Source organism: Ylistrum balloti, unplaced genomic scaffold (genome assembly GCF_031769215.1).
Source record: "Ylistrum balloti isolate Yb309-2 unplaced genomic scaffold, AGI_CSIRO_Ybal_v1 Utg369802, whole genome shotgun sequence".
Taxonomy (NCBI): domain Eukaryota; kingdom Metazoa; phylum Mollusca; class Bivalvia; order Pectinida; family Pectinidae; genus Ylistrum; species Ylistrum balloti.
The window spans coordinates 878958-905831 of record NW_026781979.1 but is presented as its reverse complement, the minus strand read 5'-3'; the positions used below and the strand labels follow the sequence as shown (position 1 = coordinate 905831).

The following is a 26874-nucleotide window of genomic DNA, read 5'->3' as shown; positions in this document are numbered from 1 at the left end:
GAACAAATCAAAACAGAAAGACCACGTGGATAGATGTCAAAATGTTAAACCGACTGCGGACGAATGTAGGTTGATGACGTGACGTATAAAATTGAATATGTACTTAAAGCATTTCTTTACTTTAAAATGTGTTCATATATATTCTTCTGTCTCGTATGGACGTAGTTTTACAAATCATTAGAGCAAGCAGGGACGTATATCATATACGTCCCTGGAGAAAGTCACATGAAGGCCCATGTTTTATATCGACATCGGCTCCGAACCGTTATGAATTTCGGAACGGCTATTTTGTTGAACCGAATGACATGATTACTGACCTGCTTGACCTCGAATCCGGATGATTTTGCTTGCTGTAACATGTTACACTTCCAGAAATAATGAAAATTTGTTATTTAAATCCTTCACCATGAAATATTATTAGTATAATTTTTGGCAAGGTGTCATTTTTTTTAATACCCATTTTCAAATGTCGAAAATGCTCCCAGATATGATGAAATAACCCATCAATACCTCTTCGGATGCCAGTGTTTTGTTGCCGTCTGTCAAGTAATAAAAATCAACCATGAATAATAGGCCATGCCTTCTTGCTTTCTTGTCAAATATTGGAAAAATAATTATTTCTGAAATATCACTTTTGATGACTCATTTATGATTTTATTAACTACCGAGCTGTACATTAAGACAGGAAAATTAACTAAATTGAAATAGTTTGTGTTTTAAAAAAGAAGTTTACTATGAAATATGGCTAATTTGAGAATAAGGGTCCAAGTAATAAACACTTGAATCTAACCCTTAAGAAAAGATACACACATAAACACAAAGTATTTTTTTGCTGGAAATTCATTGACATAGTGTAGCATGTGAGAAAAACTAATCCCTCAAGGATAAAAGCCTAATATTATGAATGTATTGACATACGAGGTCAGTCCATTTTTGCAAATCAGTGCAAAAAAATGATTGTTAACAATTTTACGAAAGTCACTGTATTCTGAAAACAACTGTTTCATATGGGCACAACTTTCCTTCACCATCATCAACAAGATGGTGGGCTATTCAAACAGCACTTCATCCATGGCCTATCCATCTGTATGACATATTTTTGTTACCGCTACTGATAAAGAATTACTTGATGAATCTTTCTCATATTTTATGTGTAGGTCCCCCATGGCTCCGAGTTGTACCCACTTGATTTTGAGACTGATTGGAAAAAAATCTGGTCAACAGGTGGTCATCTTGGATTTTCACAAGTAAAATTTGTTATCGCTATTTCTTGAGCCATTATTGGATAGATTTATCTCACATTTTATATATAGATTCCCACTGGTCCCTAATTGTGCCTATAGATGGTGACTTTTGAAAGTTTGTTAACACAATTTCGTGAGAAGTGCAGAATGGGTCTTTCTCTCATTTCATATGCAGGTTGCCGTTGGTCCCAAGTTGTGCCGGTTTGATTTTGGTACTGATCAGCAAAAAAATGCCCACAGGCAGCCATTTTGGATTTTGACAAAGTTTTGTTATTGCAATTTCATTAGAAGTTCTAGATGGTTCACTCTCAAATTTGGATTTGGTAGTTATTAGTGCTATTTCTGCAAAGAAATGCTAAATTTTGCATCATTTTGAGTGAGCAAAAATAGAATAGAGAAGAGAAAAGATCCAACTTTTAAAGAATAATTAAAGATCAATTAATGTTGGTCACCAAAATCCCTCTGGGATCTCTTGTTATTCTACTTAGCTGTTTACAGAGGGAAGGTGATATTTCTTAATCAACTGGTGATATGTCTGTATAAAAGTGACATCATGTAATTATAATGGTTACATCTAAAACGAGGCCCTATGATTTAGTAGCTACAAGTAGATACATCCACTCTTCATCAGATGAGGAGCCTACAATTCATAGACAATGCAGGTATCTGATAGACTGATACACTCAAGTATATGTCATTTGTACATGCATCTCAAGTTCAAGACTACTTCTTGGTACTTTAAGACTTAAATGTTTAAAGTGTACACTTATATAAAAGAAGACCAGTAGCTAGCAAGGAAGGAATAAAAAGATAGAAAAAAATAAAACCACAAAACAAAACATTGTGACCAGTAGGCCAAAAATTTTGTTTCCAACCCCTGTTATCTGATTGTTGCTATATATAGTCGTGTATAGTATGTAATGTAATCATGATGAAGTAGACATTGGTACAGTTTGCATTTATATCTTTATATTTACCATTACATGGCATTCCTATGATGTAACCTTACCAAAGTCCGTTGTGTATTACCAGCTCATGAACTGCCAAAGGTGTAGGAATATTGCAAGTATAATGTGAAGGAATTGATGTTTTCTTCCCTTATTACAGGAAGATAAAAATTAAGACAATAAATAGAAGGATTGAACTGCTTACAGTTGGCATTCATGGCCATATTAATGCCAACATGATCATGGCAAATGCAACATGAAATTATCAACAACCCTGTAGCTATTTATCCTCAAAAGAATCTTCACTCCTGATTATTTCATAATTCAATTTAACCAATACAATAACCTCGCCTTTTAAAAAATTCAGACGGGTAAAGATTCCTACGAATTCTCATTTTGTCCTTAATCAAACACTCAGTGGAGCTTTCTCCCACGATTATCTTCTTGGAAACTCATTCATCAATGCTTAAGCAGTAACATACACATCCAGTGCCTCCTTCAACAGTTAATTTAATGAAAATCCCATGTGCAGACTTTTCATAATAAAAACAAATGAAAAACATGTTTATTAATAGTGCATGACTTATAATCATCCATTGTGATGAAAAGTCATTATCCCCTTAAACCAGCCGCACTGACCATTCCTTTTTATATTTATAGGACTCTGTGAGATACAAAATGTGAAGTGTTGCTATATATGTCATACATGCTGACTGGATGTCTTAATGATGATGGCTTTCTGTCATCGGCTTGTGAGGTGTTTCCATCAAAAGACTGTACATTCTACAGCATCCTGGTTCACTGTTGACAGTAAAGCTTATTATTGTCAAGGCATTAGTAAACCCGACTTGTCTATAGAAGATCAAGCATCTTTATATGTTCATGTAAGTACAAAATCATTTGTCTGGAATCTATTTCTGAAATCTGATGATGTCAGAATTATGCAAAAACTGAAATGTTTGATGATAATGACGTTCATATAATGGAATATACAACTTTGAAATGTTAAGTACACAAAAATTTCAACAGAGTAAAGAATGACTGATTAAATTGTATCTGTTCATTTGTGTCTCTACCTTCGATGATGGTGCTGTGTATACACAGGGAATATATATATACACAGTTGTATCTTTGAAATGTTTTATTAGAGGAAAATTAATTAATATTTTATCAGAGAGCTATCAGCATCTCAAGACTAAGGATGACATTTTCAATACCCATGTGTCTAATGTTTCTGTAAACATCAACATAGTACAGCATCCTTTATTTGAGAGATCTAGACGTACAGTAGGGTTAGGATTAATGTTTTGAATTAAATAGTGAAATTTAAGAACTACTCTTACAAAAACACTCATTAGTTTACTCTAATAATGTGTCAGCACTGTTTGGGAATATGACTTCAATGATACAACACTGTTTGGGAATATGACTTCAATGACTTGTTTAAGTATATGACTCTGGTGACAATGTTTTGTTTGTATTGGGATGAGCCTATTGTCAACCTTTGTAAAGGAGTGGAAGCACAACACACGATGTTTATTTTTTTTACCTTCTTTACTTCCACTCTCCATTATCAACAGTAGCAGTGAATACTTCCACACTCACTCTCACACATTTAACAAGTATGTATATATACACAGGAAATAAACTAGGAACATGATATGAATGGGCTGTAAATGTCCCTATAATGCCCCTGTCAAACAATCTACACCAGTGTTCAACATTCCTCTTTTGGAGTGCTAACAATGTCCTACAGCAAATCTCCACACAACAGACACTAATGACAGATCAGTCAAGGCACTGATGAACAAAAGGTGCAAAACCCTGGCTTAGTAATCTGTCGTAAGAACTGGCCGTGGTCTTCAATAGATAACTGCAATATCCTAGACCACTCAATTACCTCCTATCTGCCCAGGAACTCTGTGCTCTGACCATAAATCACCAGTCAGATGAAATGACATCGGTACGACCATAACTATTGGGTCAAACTACAAAATATTATTGTATCATATTGACCAAAACTATTTACAGCAGTAATTTTGACTACAATATAATAAAAAGATGTAATGATATGTTACATTGTTGAAAGATGATATTTGTGTTTCTCACTATACACAATCTTCTCCTGGACAGGAATTAACTAAACTAGATTGGTTCTTAAATGTCTGACATCTTTTTGCAGTGGCCATATTGTTCAAAACGATGCACATACTGTAACTTCAACAAATATATCAAGTAAGTTGCATACAGTATACCGCATTTATTCTTTAAAATACCCTGAGGGCTTGCATTGACATTCTTCATAGAGGAGTAGTTTGTGGGCCAGTTCTGGATCGTAATCGAAAACCAAAACTTATATAAATAGATGTTTCCTACTTTCTTTTGTTATAGCACTGTAGATGGTTTTATACAAAATATAGCAATACCTTAATATGGATTTTGTTGTACATATCCATGAATCGATATTAAAATTAACCATGTCTATATCTATAGTTATTTTTAAATAGCTTTGGGAGTATTGATAGGTGTTATTAAGTCATATATGTTATAGTTTTACTACAGTTTTAGTATTTTGTTTTAGTCGTGATGTAGACAATGTAAGGATGACAATGTGCCTTGCCAAGGAGACCAGAACCTTGATGGAGTATAGTGGAGTTAGTAGAATTAATTCGATTTTCTTTGGAGGAGGTTTGTAAAACATTTAAACGTTTTGGTGATGTGTTCATATAAGATTACATAATTACTCTTTTAGAACTATGATCTGAGATTTGAATTAGAAAAAGAGATATTGGTACCTTTGACCTCACTATCAGCCTGGTTGACATGAACATTTTACTTCATTCTTGGCAACAATGATTTGAATCCTTAATGTTTTATCATTAAGAATAATTATCATTATTTAGCTAAGGAAAATCAATTTGTTTCAAAAATATTCAATTAAAAATCCTCCATTCTGATGATTTAGGAACACCAAGTCTAGCTGAACCAAGGACAATTTCCACGGTGATTGGAGCTGTCACGGAAACAGCAAAGTTGCAAGCAGAAGCAGAAGTCACCTTGGAAGTTAACCCCACTCTTCTAGAAACTGGAAAATTGGGGTTAGTATGACTGAATGATGAGTAACTGTCCCAGTTTGTAGGTTTGCAGGGCATATCATGGGTTTATTTTTAACATTTCAAAACCCCTTCTTCAGTTATCTACTAATTCTCTGTTTGACCTTCCCAAGAAGTTCCAAATGATATAATTTTGGATATAGGTCACAATAATCATTTTTCAACCTTTAAAAAATATTTCATTTAAATGAACTATTAATATAGTGGGCGCATTAATATTATGAAAATTCAAACTGATAAATCAATGCAGATAAGATTTATTGTTATAAAAAATGAAGCTTTCAAATTGCTTTATACTTAACCAGTAATGGTTATGTGTTTCTAATTGTTTTATACTTTACCAATAATGGTTGTGAGTTAGCACTCCATGTTTCTATTTTGATCTTCTTTAGTGACTTTCGAGCTGCTGGTATTAACAGGGTATCCATTGGAGTTCAGGTACATGTATATACCCCCTACTTAAACTGTCATTTCACAGAAGATGTACAACTTTTCTTGTACATAATATATTCCTGATGTTTGTCTAGTATAATTTGAAAATACTATATACATGTTCCTGATTTTATGCACAATTCAAATCAGAATTTAAATATTTTATCATATCGTTAAAAAGATGTCAAAATCATTTGAAATTACACTCTTGAACCCATGTATAGATAGTATGCCTTATGTAAATGAATCTGTTGTTTTTATATGAATTACAGCCAACTAGATTCTGAATATTAACTTATTGATGTTGTAGGCTTTAAATGACACAGACTTAAACATATTAGGTAGAGAACACACATCTATGGACTCCTTAAAGTAAGTGCATCATAAAAGGGATTAAGAAATGACCTTTGAATATCTTAAGTGGCATCATTACATAGAGCTTAATAATAAGGGGTATATACTTATATTTAAGCTATTTAATCATTACTGTTCACTGACATGTACTTCTCTGGTATAAAACTTTAGTAAAACATCTCTATAAGGATTATATTCTTCTCAGGTATGGAGTTTGAATGTAACAAACTTTATGTACATAATATGTAATACCTGATACATGAGAGTTCAGATTTGAAAAGACACTCCTGACAGTATCAACAGGAAACAATTTAAGTGGTCAAATACGCTGGGGTTCATACAGGATACGATACCAGTCTTAGCGGCCATGTTTATGGCTTGATGTACTACAGTGTTAAGTCTTAAACAGATTAAGGACTTCCTGTCACCTCATCCTTACACATCATCTCACTTAACAGTGCCCAGCATGAGTGTCATAATGTATAACAATTTATAGTATAATCTGCACTCACTAGTGTGTATTACTCTTCATCATTGTATAATTTAGATCAGAATATGAATGTCATTGGATTCAGTAAGTTGTTAGGAATTTGTACCTGTTCTCAGAATTGCAATAGATAGCATAGTCTTAAAACTGCATAGCATTTATAGTAACTTCAAGTATATTGCAGTCAGCTCTTCTTAAATATCACATAAGTATAAAAATACTTTTAAATATGTTGTATATCATTAGAAAGTATGGGAAGTCTCTTTTATCATGACCCTCAGACCCTATATCATCATGTAGCCCTGCACCTGACAGAGGACACCCTGTTCAGGCTCCCTAGGAAACTGTACAATTTACCAGACAGGACCATTCTGTGTTTCTCCACCAATTATAAATTAGTATATAAGATAAGCTTCACTTTATACAAACAATATAAAAGGTCATCTGATGGAATGGCAACACAGACTTGGAGTATTCCGTAATTACTTTAAGTATGACCATGCACGGCTACATATATATATTATGGCCGAAAACCCCCAGTTGGTCATACATGTAAATGTGAAGATTTCTTCAAATCATTATTTGCTCTCAAGACAGATGGGATTTTGGGATTTTTCTCAGTGTATGTGTATTGTACTACATATACATTACACCCATATTTGTCAATGCTCCAACAGTTACATTTCTTGTGGGATTTTGATCAAACTTCATATTCAGGATGTAAATTTTTGATGATATTGTGTTTTCAGGGTTATGGGGTCAAAATTACCATTACAAAAAAAGTTCTTTTTAAGTGTTCAAAATCACAAAAATTTATCGCCTGTCAGTCTTGTCAGTAGCAGATATTAAGTTACAATTTCACAATTTTGCCATTGACCAATTTTCAGTTACATTGCAAGATACAATGAAGCGTTACAAATTTCATGTCTAATTCCTACATACAGAAGTAATGTATTTTAAGTTTGCAAGTTAAGTTAATATATCCAAAAAACAATTAAACTTTTCCAAGTCCCAAAGTGTCCATATTTATTTAGTTAAGTATTTAACATCACTTCTCTTTCATAATTAGTGGTTTACTTGATTATCGAGTTTTATGAGAGTTACCTCCCTTCAACCATATGATACAACTGAAAATTTGAAATTCAGGTTTCATAATTTTTTTTTTTTTTTTTTGTCCATCTTTCGAATTATTTTTGCCTAAACTTTGTGGAAGACATAATGAAATTGCTTTTGTTATGTTCTATTATGAATTTATCCACTGTGATTGGCATGCCCATGCACCTCAGTCTTATTGCTATATATATGACAATACATGGCTTTGTAAGGATACACACCTATTTACTTTAGGGAAATCTGTCCTATGAAATATTATTTTCAGATAATTGATATTGTTAATGGATAGATGATGATAGTTTTTACAGCAGAAGAAAGCAAAGCTAAGACATGGGACGTATTCATTATGTTTTAAACAATCGCCTAAGAGCTGACCTAGTCCGATAAGACTAACTTCTTGTACAGCTGCAATTTATACAACACCTTCGGTCACTTTTTATGTGACAGTCACTGACTCCATTGGTATATATTCATGACTGCTGTTCTCCACCCCTTCTACGAGCCTCCATCTAGAGCATCTGTGTTAAAAGCAGAAAAATTCTCATTGGTTAATTGTAAATAGCACATTGTGGTAAATTTTGTATGGTTTTGCTGGTTCAGAGTCATGAAAACACATGAAGAACATCAAACTTTCTAGACTTGAAAATTGTGGTCAGCGGAAAAGTCAACCTATTGTAGTAAAAGATTTTTCAGCGGACGGGTAATCAGTATCTGCTATATGTCTGTATGAAAATTTTCTGAAAACACAGTGTTAGATATGAACATTTCTCAAAAACACAAAAATTCAGAAACAGTTGTCAAGCAGACAAGAGATTTCCTTTGAGACTAGAGGTTCATTATTGATATGATCCTATCTTCTGATGTAAGTACTGACTTGTCTGCTATAATTCAGTCAGATGGTCAGTTCTTTTGTTTAAAGGTGTGTAGAGGAGGCGGTTAGTCTGTATCCTGGACGAGTGTCTGTAGATGTGATATTTGGTCGGCCTGGTCAAACCTTGGAGAGATGGATCAAAGAACTACATCAAGTAAGCTTTTAAAAAAGATATACTGCACTATTAATGTATAGATTTGTGGGATACCTCTAGCAAATATTTTATTTTCAATTCTTAACAGATTTTGAAGTTACAATTTCTAGCTATATGTAGATGTTCCTTGTTGTTAAATGTACTTATTCTAGTTCTATCATGGGCTGACTTAGAATTTTTGGAATTACAACCCACTATGAAAAAAAAGAAGAATTTTGAGAAATGGAGAAATTTGGGACAGCCCTTTTGGTCAGAATTCAAAAGAAGGATAGGTATATATGATACATTTAGATTACATGAATGAAATATGACAATGCTGAGGTTAGATTGATATTTCTGTTTTATGATTGCATGATATTAAAATTTGCAAAGTAGATATATATTGATCAGCTCTTTTGGGGGGAGGGGGGGGGGGGGGGGGGGGGGGGGGGGGGGGGGGGGGGGGGGCGGGGGGGGGGGGGGTTGTGGCAAATCAGATGTCAAGAAAATTGTAAACATTCGAATTTCATTGTGCTTACAAATTGTTTATCAACATTACCTACCCATCAGACTAACAGAGCAGCTTGTTTATTCTCATATTGATATTCCCATGGTTCATTTGATGTATGAATAGTACTGATCCTGTTTCAGATATTGTCTATATGTGACAAGCATGTCTCCCTGTACCAGCTGACACTAGAAAGGGGCACACAACTCTTCAAGTGGGTCCAGAATGGACTTTTAGTAAGTACAGGTTGTATCTATATATTTATATAAATAGTAATTACTTGCCTTTTATTCACAATAGATGAAGGAATATTCAGGGTAATTTCAAACAATGATTTTTGTTTACAATACTAATAGCCAATGTAGTATATTGAAAGATAATAATAAATGTAATTTAGATGACTCTTCATTTGTTCCTGCAGGCTTATGGGAAAATATACCTAAAACACCCCACTACTGATAAGGTTTCAGTGTAGAATCAAAGGTTTTTAATTGTGGATCTAACCCAGGCCTTATAGAGGCATTGTAGAAATGATAACTGATCTAATCTCCAGTTACAAGAGTTGTTACCTCAGTATTTTTTTTCCTTCCTGTCTTATTGTCTCCATACAGCACATCTGTCTATCTGTAGTCTGTCGGAATATTGTGACTGTACCAGGCATCTGCTTCAGGCATCAGGTCATATCTCAGTGTAATTCCATGTTTTAGTAGTGCTCCAGACTGTCATCTGAGGACAAAGTATTTATAACTGATGTGAAAGCACATAAACCTTAATGAATAGTCATGACATGCATATTTTAAATTTTAGAATATGTAATTTATGATCTTTGCACAGGAGCTGCCACACGAAGACATTATGGCTGACATGTATATCGAAGCAGTGAAGGTAAGTCAGTTTGTTATCACTTTTTGTTACTGAGGATAAATCAAGACAAATTATATAATTATTGATTATGGTACCATTCTCTCCTTTGAATATTTACCTTGAATTTTCTTTCCTGATTATGTTTAAGTGAATATAACTAAATTCTTGCTATTTATCATTAAAGCCCCAATATACACAACAAGCTTACAAATTGACAAATTACAATATTCAGAAAATTTCTAAGAAATCACCACTTGGTAATTATGTTAAGATAAGATTAAGACATCCTTAGGCTGAGAAGTATTTATTAAGAAACACTTTGTAGGGATATCAAAACAAATAGATATTAATAAAAGCGGGTCCCACTTCAAATTCAAAATGGTGTTATACGAAATTCCTAAAAAAAAGTTGACAAATATGTGTACTCAGATATAGCAGGCATATTTACAGAAAGTGCTGTGTCACATATACTTTGCACCTTCCTTGATGTCATGTAACAGATAGAATTCAAGGGCTCACTTTGTTGTATAGATAAAGAATACATAGTCAGTGTCTTAAAATATAAGCTGTAATATTTTAGTGAGGGTGAAGAAAGACAAAAGTGGCCAAAATGCATGTATTCTCTATTTATCCTGCAACATTGATTGAAAATCAGACAATCAAGACTCTGACAGTTTTGTTGTTCAGTCTTTGTTAACCTGCTGTTGATGTTACACTGAATTTTGCCTAATGACATATGCAAAAACAATTGCTCTGTACAGAAACATAGCTCCAAACTTCAATGGATATGACAGCAATTTTTTTTTATTTTCCAATATAAACTTGTTCACTACAATATATTAAAATGCTTTTTTCAATTGTTACAATTCTGTCAATTTACCGAACAAGCTGTTTTCTGTCACTGCCAAATACACAGCAAATATTTGTGGCAGGTGTATTCCTACTGACGTCTTATAAAAATGTCTATAAGATCATAAATGGAGGTATGTTTGCAAAAAGTGAATATTAATCACTTTTATATAACTGCTTACCCATGCTAAGCAAGAGAGAATACTATGAGAAAATATCTACAAAGACCTCTCAGACCATATCAGTTGTCACTTTCCAACATCTACTAGAATACAGTAGGCTAACTGTAATACACATATTGTACACATAACATCTGGAAGCTGCTGTTGGGAGAAAAGTCAATCCATCATCAAATACATTGTTCATAATTTCAGACTTCATATTGGAGTGGGTTAGCTTTAGGTGGTCAAACTTCACATACATTGAACTTCAGACTACTTATTGGGGTGGTTTAGCTAGGTCAAGTTCAATGTTCTTTGAATTTCAGACTACTTATTGGGGTGGTTTAGCTTCAGTGGGTCAAACTCCACATACATTAAACTTTAGACTACTTATTGGAGTGGTTTAGCTAGGTCAAGTTTCATGTTCTTTGAACTGCAGACTATTTATTGGAGTGGTTTAGCTAGGTCAAACTCTACATACATTGAACTTCAGACCACTTATTGGGGTGGTTTAGCTTCAGTGAGTCAAACACCACATACATTAAACTTTAGACTACTTATTGGAGTGGTTTAGCTAGGTCAAGTTTCATGTTCTTTCATGGTGTTTTAGCTTGTGTTTTGGGAAGGTATTTATTGCTAGGTCAAGTTTCATGTTCTTTCATGGTGTTTTAGCTTGTGTTTTGGGAAGGTATTGCTAGATCAATTTTCCTCATACATTTAACTTTAGACAACTTATTTGGATGATTTTGTCAAGTCCAACTTTAAAGAGATTGTTTATATGATAATTTGAGGCTGATTTTTGGAAACATATAGTTCTGAACTCTGAAAGGTCACTTTAGATAAGCAGACATGTAATTTGTACAAAGTGTACACATTGTGCATAAATATTGTGATTCTTGTACTAAATGTTTTGCTAAAATTTATCATTAATATGATAATCTCCATTTTCAGATTTTGGAAAAACATGGCTTTGAACAGTATGAAGTATCAAACTTTGCTAAGAATGTGAGTATTGTTACTGTTATAATCTATCATGTTCTATAAAACAAGTTGATTTAGAAGATGCTGAAATAGAGTAAGGCTATCCTACAAATATGGACCTAAAAAGTGACACCAGAAGTTCCATAAGTTTAGATCTCTCCGAGTGGGTTAACTCAGATGAAGATATACATGTCAGACAGTTCAGTAGATTAACAGGCAATATAACATATCTTGTAAATTTTGTTTGTTGGCAGAATATTATTGGAGAACTGCCTTTATACATGAAACCAGTATACATTTTGTACATTTAGGTAAATTCCATATAATGTATGATTTCAGGGAGCAAGGAGTAATCACAATCAAGCTTACTGGACAGGACAGCAATATATAGGAGTGGGACCAGGTAGGTGTTATCAGGTATAGGAGTGGGACCAGGTAGGTGTTATCAGGTATAGGAGTGTTAAGAGTTAGAGATGAAATAGATATAGGAGTGGGACATTAAAGAGATTATAAAGATATAGGAATGGTGAGACCAGGAAGGTATTATATAAGTATAGGAGTGGGACTAGGTAAGGATTATATAGATAAAGGATTGGTGAGACCAGGTAGGGTCAATTATAGATATAGGAGTGGTGAGACCAGGTAGGGTCAATTATAGATATAGGAGTGGTGAGACCAGGTAGGGTCAATTATAGATATAGGAGTGGTGAGACCAGGTAGGGTCAATTATAGATATAGGAGTGGGACTAGGTTGGGTCAATCATAGATATAGGAGTGGTGAGACCAGGTAGGGTCAATTATAGATATAGGAGTGGTGAGACCAGGTAGGGTCAATTATAGATATAGGAGTGGTGAGACTAGGTAGGGTCAATTATAGATATAGGAGCAATTATAGATATAGGAGTGGTGAGACCAGGTAGGGTCAATTATAGATATAGGAGTGGTGAGACCAGGTAGGGTCAATTATAGATATAGGAGTGGTGAGACCAGGTAGGGTCAATTATAGATATAGGAGTGGTGAGACCAGGTAGGGTCAATTATAGATATAGGAGTGGTGAGACCAGGTAGGGTCATATATAGATATAGGAGTGGTGAGACCAGGTAGGGTCAATTATAGATATAGGAGTGGTGAGACCAGGTAGGGTCAATTATAGATATAGGAGTGGTGAGACCAGGTAGGGTCAATTATAGATATAGGAGTGGTGAGACCAGGTAGGGTCAATTATAGATATAGGAGTGGTGAGACCAGGTAGGGTCAGTTATAGATATAGGAGTGGGACTAGGTTGGATCAATTATAGATATAGGAGTGGTGAGACTAGGTAGGGTCAATTATACATATAGGAGTGGGACTAGGTTGGGTCAATCATAGATATAGGAATGGGTATAGGTAGGGTCAATCATAGATATAGGAATGGTAAGACTAGGTAGGGTCAATTATAGATATAGCAGTGGTGAGACCAGGTAGGATCAATAATAGATATAGGATTGGTGAGAGACCAGGTAGGGTCAATTATAGATATAGGAGTGGTGAGACCAGGTAGGGTCAATTATAGATATTGGAGTGGTGAGACCAGGTAGGGTCAATTATAGATATAGGAGTGGGACTAGGTAGGGTCAATTATAGATATAGGAGTGGTGAGACTAGGTAGGGTCAATTATAGATATAGGAGTGGTGAGACCAGGTAGGGTCAATTATAGATATAGGAGTGGTGAGACCAGGTAGGGTCAATTATAGATATAGGAGTGGTGAGACCAGGTAGGGTCAATTATAGATATAGGAGTGGTGAGACCAGGTAGGGTCAATTATAGATATAGGAGTGGTGAGACCAGGAAGGTATTATTTAAGTATAGGAGTGGGACTAGGTAGGGATTATATAGATAAAGGAGTGGTGAGACCAGGTAGGGTCAATTATAGATATAGGAGTGGTGAGACCAGGTAGGGTCAATTATAGATAAAGGAGTGGTGAGACCAGGTAGGGTCAATTATACATATATATAAGGAGTGGGACTAGGTTGGGTCAATCATAGATATAGGAATGGGTATAGGTAGGGTCAATCATAGATATAGGAATGGTGAGACTAGGTAGGGTCAATTATAGATATAGCAGTGGTGAGACCAGGTAGGATCAATAATAGATATAGGATTGGTGAGAGACCAGGTAGAGTCAGTTATAGATATAGGAGTGATGAGACCAGCTAGGTATTATATAGATATAGGAGTCGTGAGAGCAGGTACAGGATACCCTAATATAATGATTTTTTTCTGTGTTTTTTTCTTTCTTTTTTTTCTTTTTTTTGTTCGTTTAAATCTAATTGTAAAAAATTGATTTCTATAAAGATGAGACTAAAATTATGGTACATGTAATTCTTAGTGACAATTTCTATTTCTGCACAAGTGCTGTGTTTACATGAATTCAGGCCCCAGGTAAAAAACTGATTATAGCTACAAGTTCTATAACCATCAATATGGAATCTTTTATTAGGAGGCACATTTTGATTATGTTAGTACTTGGCCAATTTCATGTTTATTACTTCAATAAGTTGTTTTTTAAACAATAAATGCTCAAAGGGAGAAAAATCTAAACATTTCAAAGCCATTGAAGTTGCTCATACCCATTACAGAATTAGGCATTACTTCCTTGCCAAAAGGGGAAACCATCTAGTATTGGAGATCCCAACTGAACATTCTGAATATATATTCAATTTATTTTTAAGAATGAAAGGAACAAACATTGGCAAAATAGAGAAAATTGAACTCATAATTTCAGAACAGATTTGAATTTTCTTCAGATTTTTACACACATGGCTTTCCTGTTGATTTGATTGATTTAATGATTTACAAAAGGCATGTTATGGAAGATTGTGACCAAGTAAATTGTAACAGTTCCAAGTTTATTATGAAAAATTGAATAATTATTATATATATTATTATATCTTGGAGATCACCAAAAGTCAGAGTGATATTTTGTAAATGAAATAGGCTTTGATCTTGTAGTGATTCTGACTTACTTTCAGTTTCATTCTTTGGTCTAGAGTAATATTTTTAAGCTTATTTATTTTGTCAAGGAAAGGGTAAAAATCCCTGCCACCTTTAACCATGTGTAATTTGTGTACTTTAAGATACAAATGTGAAGTATAAAGAAATGATTATAATTTGAAGATTTTCTCTGAATCCTGTATAAAATATTGACCCTTTGGGAAATAGTTTCTTTGGTGATAGCATGGAGGCAGTTTAGTTTCATATAATGGACAAGCTGCTCTCAGCTGTAGATCCAATGTACCATCCATCTTGAATTTTGGTAGGAGCCCATGGCCGGTTTGTCCCGCAGGGGCTTGGGCGCAGTACTAGGGAAGCTCGCATACAAACTTTAGAACCTGCTCACTGGATGTTTGAGGTGGAGAAAAAAGGTCATGCCACTCGTAAAGTAGTGGAACAGACACATATAGATATGTAAGTAAACCATGTCATTATGTCTGTGTTTAATGAAAATATTCACTTGATTTTTGGTCAGGAAGAGTACAATTCATTGTTGGATTAGTTTTACAACCCTAATGCCCAACCCCTGCTAGAGAAATTATGCTTTGAGAGCACATTGTTTAACAGGGTCAAAATGATTAAGTTATTATTTCAGTTGTCAAATTCTGTTGGTTATAAAATATATTAATTTGTCATTTAGTACAATATGCTGAATTGGTTGTTTTTAAATACTTGTATATCATTTGAAAAACTCTCGTTACGTTTTGCCGGTTAAGGTGTACCGATACGTATACCAGGTATAGCATGTTTCTTTGTTTGCATTTTGTATGTTTGTATGTGTGCTGTACATGAGTTGACAGACTTTGATGAAGTTGTTAGATTAGTTGAAAACTTCTGTCTTGTGGGTTTCTTTTATTGCCTGAGTAATCGGTACATTTGAATTCTATCTCTCCAAGTGAACGGTTGAATTATTTTGTCAGTAAGGCTCTCTAGATATTTCTGGAATCTCTCCCTCTCTCTTTTAATAAAACTAAACAAATGGAACCCAGCAGCTTTGTTATGATCACACCACTATTGGAAGATCAAAGTGAGCTTGTTTGCCTTGAGTCTATCACCAGCAGCTGTCATTTTTTAAATTCTTTAAAAGACCACTGCTTCAGAATGTCTGAAGGTAATTTGACTACATCATAGATGCACTTATCTCTGTAACAAGGCTGGTACAAGTATATATCTATGATCATAACTGAAGTAAAGGTTATTTTGCTTACAGGTATATTTTTGTGAAAGATTTACCTGTGAAACTCTATATAATCTTTGAATATCATTTGAAGATAAATTGTGACTTGCTCCAAGTTGGTTTTGCAAACAAATACAGAGTTATGTCCCCCATTCATTTTCACTTTCATAAAGTTTACGTTGGGGCAAAACAAAAAGTTAGAAAATAAAAACAGGACATGAATGAGTCTTAATGGGAACTATATATGGGATTTTGTTTTCTGAATGAAATACATTTAGTTACTTTGGTATCTAGTTGACAGCCAATTGTTTGTTTATTAGATAGATTAGTGATTTTGTTTTCTGAATGAAATACATTTAGTTACTTTGGTATCTAGTTGACAGCCAATTGTTTGTTTATTAGATAGATTAGTGATTTTGTTTTCTGAATGAAATACATTTAGTTACTTTGGTATCTAGTTGACAGCCAATTGTTTGTTTATTAGATAGATTAGTGATTTTGTTTTCTGATTACATTGTTTTTGGTATCTAGTTGACAGCCAATTGTTTGTTTATTAGATAGATTAGTGATTTTGTTTTAAAATTCCAAAAATATGTTTCACTCCACTTTTGGCTTTGACAAACATAATTTTTTGTTATTTTTTTAATTTTCAGTCTGAAGGAATTAGTTGCTCTTGGCCTTAGAACAAAGGAAGGAGTTACCCATGAGGTAATTAATAATGTTAACTTCATTACTGACAATTATATTATAGTACATATCAGATGGCTTTCAGGGTGATACAATGTACATGTATATTAAACTGAGGCTGATTTCCTTGTGTGACATGAAAATAGATGAAGAGCTAATGCGTTGTCATTTGAAATGCCATGTGGTTGAGATTTTGATATGATGTTTTTGGGTTTGAAGTTATTTTTTGGTAAAGTGTGATCTATATAACTTTTAAATGTTTTTAGAACAATGAAGATCACATGGACAGCTATTAACATGTATGGTACAGTGGTGTTTGGGGTTCTTTTGGTCCTATTGTTTTAGCATACTTTAATCCCCCTACAAACATCCAGAAAAAAAAAGATGTATGCAACATTTCAGCCATACTAGTTATTTCAAGGCATGGCATCGTCAATATAAAAGTATGAAAAACTGTGTACTAGTATATAATGTGAAGTCAAAGTTTCTGCCAGAATACAAAACAAAATGTTCAACATAGCTTTGCTGGGAACAATACTTTGTTACTATACTATTTATTTCCACAACACTAGTAGTCATGGCTGATTACATCCACAGCACCAGTAATTGTTGATTTCACCCAGAACACCAGTAGTCATTGCTGATTTCATCCACAGCACCAGTAATTGTTGATTTCACCCAGAACACCAGTAGTCATGGCTGATTTCATCCACAGCACCAGTAATTGTTGATTTCACCCACAACCCCAGTAGTCATGGTTGATTTCATCCACAACCCCAATAGTCATGGTTGATTTCATCCACAACCCCAATAGTCATGGTTGATTTCATCCACAACCTCAATATTCATGTCTGATTTCATCCACAACTCCAATAGTCACGGTTGATTTCATCCACAACCCCAATAGTCACGGTTGATTTCATCCACAACCCCAATAGTCATGGTTGATTTCATCCACGACTCCAATAGTCATGGTTGATTTCATCCACAACCCCATTTGTTATGGCTCTTTTTATCCACAACACCAAGGCTTGGTTGATTTAAATTTTGTATACATCACCGGTAATCATGGTTGATTTAAATTTGTTCACAGCATCAATAGTCATAGTTGATTTCATTTTGTTGACAAAACCAGTAGTTTAGCTACACCATAAGTTAATTGGTTGAAACTACCCTTTATATCGTATACACAAAAAAAATTTCTATTGTGTTTCAGAGTTGGAGTCTAAGGTGTCCTGACCCTAACCTCTGGTCATTATGTAATGAGTCAACAGTCAGCTCATTGATCACTCAACAGTTCCTCATCCTTGACCACCAGTATGTGTTTATTGTGTACAGATATGCCTTCTCAACATGACAAGAGCTCAGCGTTAATTATGACATCACTAATGAAACCACATGTTTATAGTAATGTCATAATGTAGCAGTGTAGAAATTCCTCCCTTTCTGCTGATGTCAGTCCTACAAAAATGCCAGGGTTATAATATTGTGCATGCAAATCTGGTCCTGCTCCATTATTAATTTTTTTTTTTTGTTTTTTTGTTTATTTTTTGTGGGACATTTAAATGCTGTAGATTTCTACATTATTTCTTAGGGTGATATACTTTTATTTACCTCACTCAGTACAAAATTTCAAATCCAATTCTTTTAAATTCATTATGCACAAACTGGAATATAATCTTGTATATTGTTTGTATAGCACTTCTTAACTTATAAAACCAGGTGAGGGGAGTTGTGTAGTTTAATAGTGTCACTCATACCTTAGTAGCTATTTGCTGTCAATAAGTCATTAGAAGATATGCATAACTTGATACCTGAAAATTTTACCTGAGGAAAACAAGCTACATTGTCAATAGATGTGTAATAATGACTTCCTTATTTCATCAGAATACCAGGAAAGTGAGGTAATACTTCTATAGATACAAAATGTAGTGACAAATCACCTCAACTGTAATCTACCTGTAGTAGTACGTTCTACAGGTAAAAATATTGACCACACCTGGCACAGTTATTTATTTTTGCATACTATATATCGTCTCAAGATACCAAGTAAGCCTGAGTCAAGTCTATTTCCATTTTTTCTACAGAACAATTAAAGAAGTTTCTTTTTGTTAATGAAAAAAACTGGTAGGGGTTTTTGTTGTGACATGTTGGATATGCTTTGATTTTCTATTGAGAGTTGTAACCTGTTAGCGTGACTGACATTAAGTGATGTGACCTGTATGTGTGACTGACATCAAGTGTTGGGACCTGTTAGTGTGACTGACATCAAGTGTTGTAACCTGTAAGTGTGACAGACATCAAGTGTTGGGACCTGTTAGTGTGACTGACATCAAGTGTTTTAACCTGTAAGTGTGACAGACATCAAGTGATGTGACCTATTAGTGGGACAAATAACAAATGTTGTGACCAGTTAATGTTACTGACATCAATTGATGTGACCTGTTAGTGTGATGGACATCAAGTGATGTGACCTGTTAGTGTGACAGACATCAAGTGTTGGGACCTGTAAGTGTGATGGACATCAAGTGATGTGACCTGTTAGTGTGACAGACATCAAGTGTTGGGACCTGTAAGTGTGACTGACATCAAGTGTTGTGACCTGTAAGTGTGACAGACATCAAGTGTTGGGACCTGTTAGTGTGACTGACATCAAGTGTTTTAACCTGTAAGTGTGACAGACATCAAGTGATGTGACCTATTAGTGGGACAAATAACAAATGTTGTGACCAGTTAATGTTACTGACATCAATTGATGTGACCTGTTAGTGTTACTGACATCAATTGTTGTGACCTGTTAGTGTGACTGACATCAAAAATGTGACCTGTAAGTGTGACTGACATCAAGTGTTGTAACCTGTAAGTGTGACAGACATCAAGTGTTGGGACCTGTTAGTGTGACTGACATCAAGTGTTGGGACCTGTTAGTGCCACAGACATGTGACCTGTTAGTGTGATGGACATCAAGTGTTGTGACCTGTTAGTGTGACAGCCATCAAGTGATGTGACCTGTTAGTGTGACAGACATCAAGTGTAAGGACCTGTTAGTGTGACTGACATCAAGTGATGTGACCTGTAAGTGTGATGGACATCAAGTGATGTGACCTGTTAGTGTGACAGACATCAAGTGTTGGGACCTGTAAGTGTGACTGACATCAAGTGTTGTGACCTGTAAGTGTGACAGACATCAAGTGTTGGGACCTGTTAGTGTGACTGACATCAAGTGTTTTAACCTGTAAGTGTGACAGACATCAAGTGATGTGACCTATTAGTGGGACAAATAACAAATGTTGTGACCAGTTAATGTTACTGACATCAATTGATGTGACCTGTTAGTGTTACTGACATCAATTGTTGTGACCTGTTAGTGTGACTGACATCAAAAATGTGACCTGTAAGTGTGACTGACATCAAGTGTTGTAACCTGTAAGTGTGACAGACATCAAGTGTTGGGACCTGTTAGTGTGACTGACATCAAGTGTTGGGACCTGTTAGTGCCACAGACATCAAGTGTTGTGACCTGTTAGTGTGATGGACATCAAGTGTTGTGACCTGTTAGTGTGACAGCCATCAAGTGATGTGACCTGTTAGTGTGACAGACATCAAGTGTTAGGACCTGTTAGTGTGACTGACATCAAGTGATGTGACCTGTAAGTGTGATGGACATCAAGTGATGTGACCTGTTAGTGTGACAGACATCAAGTGATGTGACCTGTTAGTGTGATGGACATCAAGTGATGTGACCTGTTAGTGTGACAGACATCAAGTGTTGGGACCTGTAAGTGTGACTGACATCAAGTGTTGTGACCTGTAAGTGTGACAGACATCAAGTGTTGGGACCTGTTAGTGTGACTGACATCAAGTGATGTGACCTGTAAGTGTGATGGACATCAAGTGATGTGACCTGTTAGTGTGACAGACTTCAAGTGATGTGACCTGTTAGTGTGACTGACATCAAGTGATGTGACCTGTTAGTGTGACAGACATCAAGTGATGTGACCTGTAAGTGTGACAGACATCAACTGTTGTGACCTGTTAGTGTGACAGCCATCAAGTGATGTGACCTTTTAGTGCATTAGACATCAGGTTTGTGACCTGTTAGTGTGACTGACATCAAGTGTTGTGACCTGTTAATGTAAGACTGATAGCAAGTCTTGTGACCTATTAGTGTGACTGACACCAAGTGTTATATAGACCTCTTATTTTGATAAACAGATAGACCTCTAGCCTCAATATTTCTTTCTGTTTTTTTGTTGTTACAGAAGCCTTCGTACTACAAGAAAGGGGATGGCTGTCTTGGACACAATCTTACCAGACCTTATTCTTGTCATTGAAAACAAATTTTCTCAATTCATCAACAACCAGGGACAAGATGATAATTATTCAGGCTGTGCAAAAAAAGACTCAGTTATGTCTATATATAAAGACAGTTAATGATAACACTCTGAAAATCCATATCAAGTATTAATTACATGCAGTCATCGTCTTATTGTTCTAATTAATAAAAGTGCTACTTAGCTGCCTGTTTTGTGATTTGTGCTGAGTGTAGAATAAAATGTTCATCTTGAGCAAAAAGGTGTCAGTATGATTATTTGATACTTCCATATTGAGAAGTTTGGCTTTACAACTGCACCACAAATTGGAAAATTACTTTTGTTGTATTTGAAATTTTTTTAAGTATGTGTGAAGAAAACTGTCACGTGTGTCAATTGTGTCAAAATCTTTAAACGACTTCTTCTAGATAACCAAACCGCTCAGGTTGCTGATAATGGGCCTGTAGCATGCTATAATAAAGGGCATTCAAGTTTGTGTAAATGAATTACTTTGACTTTTAAGGTCACAGGGGCCAAATGTGTTGACATTTTAAATGAATTCCTTTCAATAACCTAAACGCCCAGGGTGCTGATATTGGGCCTGTTGTTTGCTGGTGTGAAGAGCTACAGAGTTTGTTCATATTGTTGACCTCAACCTACGTTTCAAGGTCACATGTATCAAATAGGTCAAAATCTTAAAACGATTTCTCAATTACCAAAAGGTCCAGGGTAATGATATTGGGCCAGTAGTATGGGGCAATCAAGTTTGTTTAAATGAATAACCTTGGCTTTCATTCAATGTCACAGGGGGTCAAATATACTATATAAACTGCAACAACATAGAGTGTTATCAGTTCGGTTTAACTGAAAATTAAGCCTTCAAATGAGAGGCCAAATGGACCTGCAGCGCTCACCGGGTGTATATACCAGCCAAATACCATGCCTCTAGGCCTCTTAGTTCATGACAAGTTGTTTAAAGGTTTTAATAAGTTCGACCCTTGTGATACATCATTGGGTGAGGGTTATCATTTGTTGAATACAGAATTTTTATTGGACACCTAAGGGAGGTGCTGAAATTAGCTTTAAAACCCTATTCCTCCTTTCTGCCTTGTAGGATTTCAACAAGCTGTGGTCTGATTCATCAGTTAGGGTAGGCAATTATTTCTCAAATTCAGAAAATTGATTTGACCCTAGGGATGGGGCTCTAGAAGGAGACGTTAGACAATATTTTGCTTCAAAATGCTACTCCCTCTAAGTGCCAGTGTAGATTTCACTTGTATTTTGTCTGAAACATCAGTAGAACTGGGCAAATAGTTCTTAAATTTAGAAAGTTGATTCAACCCCTAGAAACCTAGGAACTGGGCCCCAAATGGGAAAGTTAGTCAATAATTTTGCTTCAAAACGTTACTGTTCCTTAAAGTTTGAATGGATTTAAACCAAATGTAGTCTGAAATATCATTTTGGATAAGGAATCATTTCTTAAATTCAGAAAATTGATTTGACTCCTACGGACTTGGGGGGTTTGTCCCAAATGTGGAAATTAGACATTATTTTGCTTCCAAAAGCTACTCTCCCTTATCGAATTAATGAATTTCAACCTTTGGTCTGAAACATTACTGATGGTAGAGAACAATTTCTTAAATTCAGAAAAAATGTTTTGACCCCTAGGGACTTTGGGACGTTGGCCCAAATGGGGAAGTTAGTCAGTATTTTGCTTCAAAATGTAACTCTTCCTTAATGCTTCAATATATTTAGAATTATGTCTGAAACATAATTGGACTTGGGAAACTTATTTTAAAAATCAGAAAGTTGATTCGACCCCCAAGCACTTAGCAGCGGGGCTTCATTGGGGAACGTTAGATAATATTTTTCTTCAAAACGCTACTCCTTTTTAATGCCTGTGTAGATTTCAATCAAATGTGGCCTGAAATATTAGGTAATGGCAATGATATCAAAAGCATCCCGAGATTATCCTGGCTAAATCTTATTTTTACACTTTGGTCCAAAATCCAACATATTTCATCTTAAACAAATAGCCAGAACTTTAACACCATTAACAAAAAATTGAGTTGTAACGAAAAAGAAAGAGAAGTGTTGTTATTTTTCAGCATGATCCCAGTAGCCATTTTTTAACATGATTGCGCAAATGTCTGAAAAGTGCTCAAGATTTCAATTCATCAGATTTGTCAGACCACCATCTGCGAATTCTGTGGTTTGCCCATCTAGACATCGATTATCAGATAACTGTTAAGTGCTATAGCCCTCTTGTTACTGATGTTTTCTTAATTTTCTGCTAAATGATCAAGTTACGGTGCACTAATGTGAATTCTGAGCACACTAATTAGGGTGAGAAAAAATTCCCAAAACTGATCTTAAACCACTCAAAACTCGTAAAACACATTTTGTGTCCAGTTTGCGTCGTTCTCATGTTGGCTTATATTGCATAGCGCTTATCTCCCCTACATCAGGACACTGAAGAAACAGTCGCTATGCCATCATACTGACAGAGTGATGCGTTAGTCTTACGCTTACAATTAACAAAAATATGTTAGTTAATATGATAAATAATCTCCATGTGTCGTTAATGTAACAGGGTATCAATACATGTATCATTGAAACATATAAAATATTCCTAGAACTATACATAGATATATATTTTGTAAGATTTTCACATAATGCACACCTCTTACATTCAGACATTCTCACAACCACAATCTACAGCCAAATCCGATATGAGTATGATATAAACACAGCATATTTTTGCAAATCCCAACGTTATCGCTCATATTTGGATATATCGAAAGATTTTTGGTTAGTTTTAGATAAGTTTTTAATAATTTTGGATAAATTTCGGGTAGTTTTGGGTATTTCGTCGCGCCGCACATAACAAAATGGAAATATGTATAGTTACAGCTGTATAAACGGATAAATATTGATACATATGTTTTATGTATGATGTATAATTTTTGAAGGAAAAGGAAATCCGTTTTCACTAAAGACTGAATACAACACGATTTGACTGATGTGTGTACTTTGAATATTTGACAAATGTCTTTTATTATGGTAGGACTTGCCCATTTCACTTGTTTTAAAAGAAACCACTCAGAATGCGTCCCCTTCCTCCAACTCCCCACGTAGGGAGGAGAGGAACGGTCATCAATGACAGTGGGGCATTGTCCGCGGTGCTACAGACAACCCCTGCCCGCTTCGCGCTCAGAAGGGGACGCTCTGACTCGTCATCGTGGTTTACGGTCTGGTCAGTTTTACCTGACATTCCGGCGATGCATACTATAGAAATGATCCCTAAAAGTATGATCTTATTGGTCTCAGTGATGGAATTGTATTTATCCTAAATTTCTTTGACGTACATTTCGAAAGAGTGATTAGCATAATGTCAAAAATATTTTTTAAAATTTTAATAGTTAGGATTAAATTTTGCTTTATATTCTTACTCTTGATGTATTATTACACTTAAAGAATTCTAAAAGACTTATTTTTTGTCAAAATTAAAAAAAACATTGAATTATATTGTGAATTAAGTCGGAATATAAGCATTTTAAGGAAGGGAAGTTACTCTTGTTGACTAAATATTTTTAATTATCATAACCTTCGAGAGTTACTTCCCTTCTTTTCACGTATTGCTCTCCGCCCATGGATACCCGAGTGAAATAGACACAGCACAAGGCAACCAAAGGAGAATAATTCCATGCCGAGTAACAAACTGAATGTAGACTACAAATATTCGAAATACAAAAAATTAATCAGAGGTTCTGTAAAGGATCATAAATGGTCCTGTATCGGTTATGCAATTAAAATCCTTCACAATATTCAGAAATGTTAATATCAATGAGATAAACGTATTCGATAACAAATCGATATTTTGATGTTATCAAAAATTAAAAAAAAAAAAAAGAAACATAACATATATATCTGGTTTTGATATCGTGCTATTTGACGCAAGCATTACACTAACTGGTGGGGCTTTATCAAATAATGCAATCAAACTGTAATAGTCATGTCAATAGTATGATAGCTTACGAGTGCAATTTAATTTCCTCGTTATTTTGACCCGCTAACTTTGCCGTAACCTACATGTCACGTCATAAACATAAAATCATGGTTCTCCGGAAATTATCGGATGTATGGAAATTACAAAAAATATACAGGGCTAGTGTACATCCCACATCTAGATTTGGATACATTTTTGGATTTCCTCGCTTCCTTGGCTTCAACATAGGCTCTCAGTATTTAGAAACAGCGGTGTATCGGTGTATTTTCTAGATGGTTTTAGTATCTAAGTCTAAAATTGTATTAAATGGTGATATTAACTTGTGTATTTTTGTGAACAATGAGTTGATATTAAGCCGTGTATGCTCCCACGTGTCTTCTATTCTGTATACATCAATTATTCAACTATGTATGTATAATGAGTACTTTAAAATGTCCTCATGGTTACCTCATGTAGAACATTAACGTAAATTTATTACTGTGTGTGTAGTGATGGCTGATAATTTGGTGGCGTACTGATACCATAAACCCCGGTGATTCCCAGTGTGGCACTGCACACTACGTCGACGACGACGACGACGACGATGATGATGACGATGATGATGATGATGATGATGATGATGATGATGATGATGATGATGATGATGATGATGATGATGATGATGAACCAACGTTATAATTGCAGATCTTCAGGCATAGACTCATACGCGTACACAAAAGCATGTATTCGAAGGTCAATGTTTGATTGCTCGGTATAAAGTATTCGGTATGTGTCTCCGACCATTTCCGTCTCGAGAAATCCGGACTTCCCCATAAAATACATCAATTTGAACAAGGTATCTGTGTCAGGTCAGATCACTAAAAACGAGACACCAGTTAGCTTTATAAGCATGGGCCTGTCTTGTCCATTGAGACACCCGTGTCACTGGCATGCTGCATGTTTCCGAAAAAGTTCTGACGTTGCCCATACGGTACTATGTATGATGTCATTCTTATAAACACAATCGACATAACTTTTTTCAAGATAAGAAAAACACAACAGAAATCTCGATTATATATGAGACGTTGGCGAAGAAAAAAAATCAATAAAACGTTGTCTTATTTGGAACTCTTTTGTTTACATAATGACGGATATCATTGGCGGGAAGTCCTGATATCAGATGGCGTCTGTTTAAAAAGGTTACGATAATTCAATTTGACCTCTGTGAGTGTTCCAACCTCTAGCTAAACAAAAGCTTAAGCGCAAAAAAATCAATGTTTACATTGTAAATATAAAGATTAAAGTGTCTTTTGGTGGTTTGTCGAAAGATGAAATACCGTATGGTATCGACATTTTGTTGTATATGACCCCGTCTAGGGACCATTCGACACAATCCATCGTGTTGCTGTACCCGATGATACTGTAGGTAGTCCGAAGACTCTTCCTATATCGGTAGGCGTGTCTTTAGCAACGTGAGATCAGACGAGATGGACAACGGCACAAACATTGAATGTTATAAAAAAATTGTTTCAGTCTAATGGTCTTGAAAGAATGTCGAGTGCGGGAATCGAATGAATTTCCAAGAATTTACCCAATCTTAAGAATGACGGATAT

General features: G+C 35.2%; 1 protein-coding gene and 1 non-coding gene across 2 annotated transcripts; one reads left to right on the top strand and one right to left on the bottom strand.

The window, feature by feature from the left end:
• Window positions 1-21474, top strand: LOC132544615 (radical S-adenosyl methionine domain-containing protein 1, mitochondrial-like). The gene is made up of 16 exons (XM_060208237.1): window positions 1-65; window positions 2852-3075; window positions 4374-4426; window positions 4773-4879; window positions 5157-5289; window positions 5697-5742; window positions 6047-6108; window positions 8610-8715; window positions 9346-9438; window positions 10037-10087; window positions 12028-12081; window positions 12397-12460; window positions 15362-15509; window positions 16926-16980; window positions 18176-18276; window positions 21222-21474. The coding sequence occupies exons 2-16, from the start codon at window positions 2917-2919 to the stop codon at window positions 21391-21393; spliced, it is 1404 nt and encodes a 467-aa protein (XP_060064220.1). The 5' UTR covers window positions 1-65; window positions 2852-2916; the 3' UTR covers window positions 21394-21474.
• Window positions 21475-24369: 2895 nt separating this feature from the next.
• LOC132544621 (small nucleolar RNA U3) lies at window positions 24370-24591 on the bottom strand. Its single transcript, XR_009554006.1, has one exon. It is a non-coding gene; the product is annotated as a small nucleolar RNA U3 (small nucleolar RNA).
• Between the last annotated feature and the right edge of the window lie 2283 nt (window positions 24592-26874).

What these genes read in the sequence shown, in the direction of transcription:
- LOC132544615 (XM_060208237.1), top strand. Translation starts at nt 2,917, where the DNA reads ATGATGATGGCTTTCTGTCATCGGCTTGTGAGGTGTTTCCATCAAAAG. An exon ending in AACTTCAACAAATATATCAA is followed by an intron (nt 4,427 to 4,772) that starts GTAAGTTGCATA and finishes ATTTTGTTTTAG; the next exon opens with TCGTGATGTAGACAATGTAA. An exon ending in CTAGAAACTGGAAAATTGGG is followed by an intron (nt 5,290 to 5,696) that starts GTTAGTATGACT and finishes GATCTTCTTTAG; the next exon opens with TGACTTTCGAGCTGCTGGTA.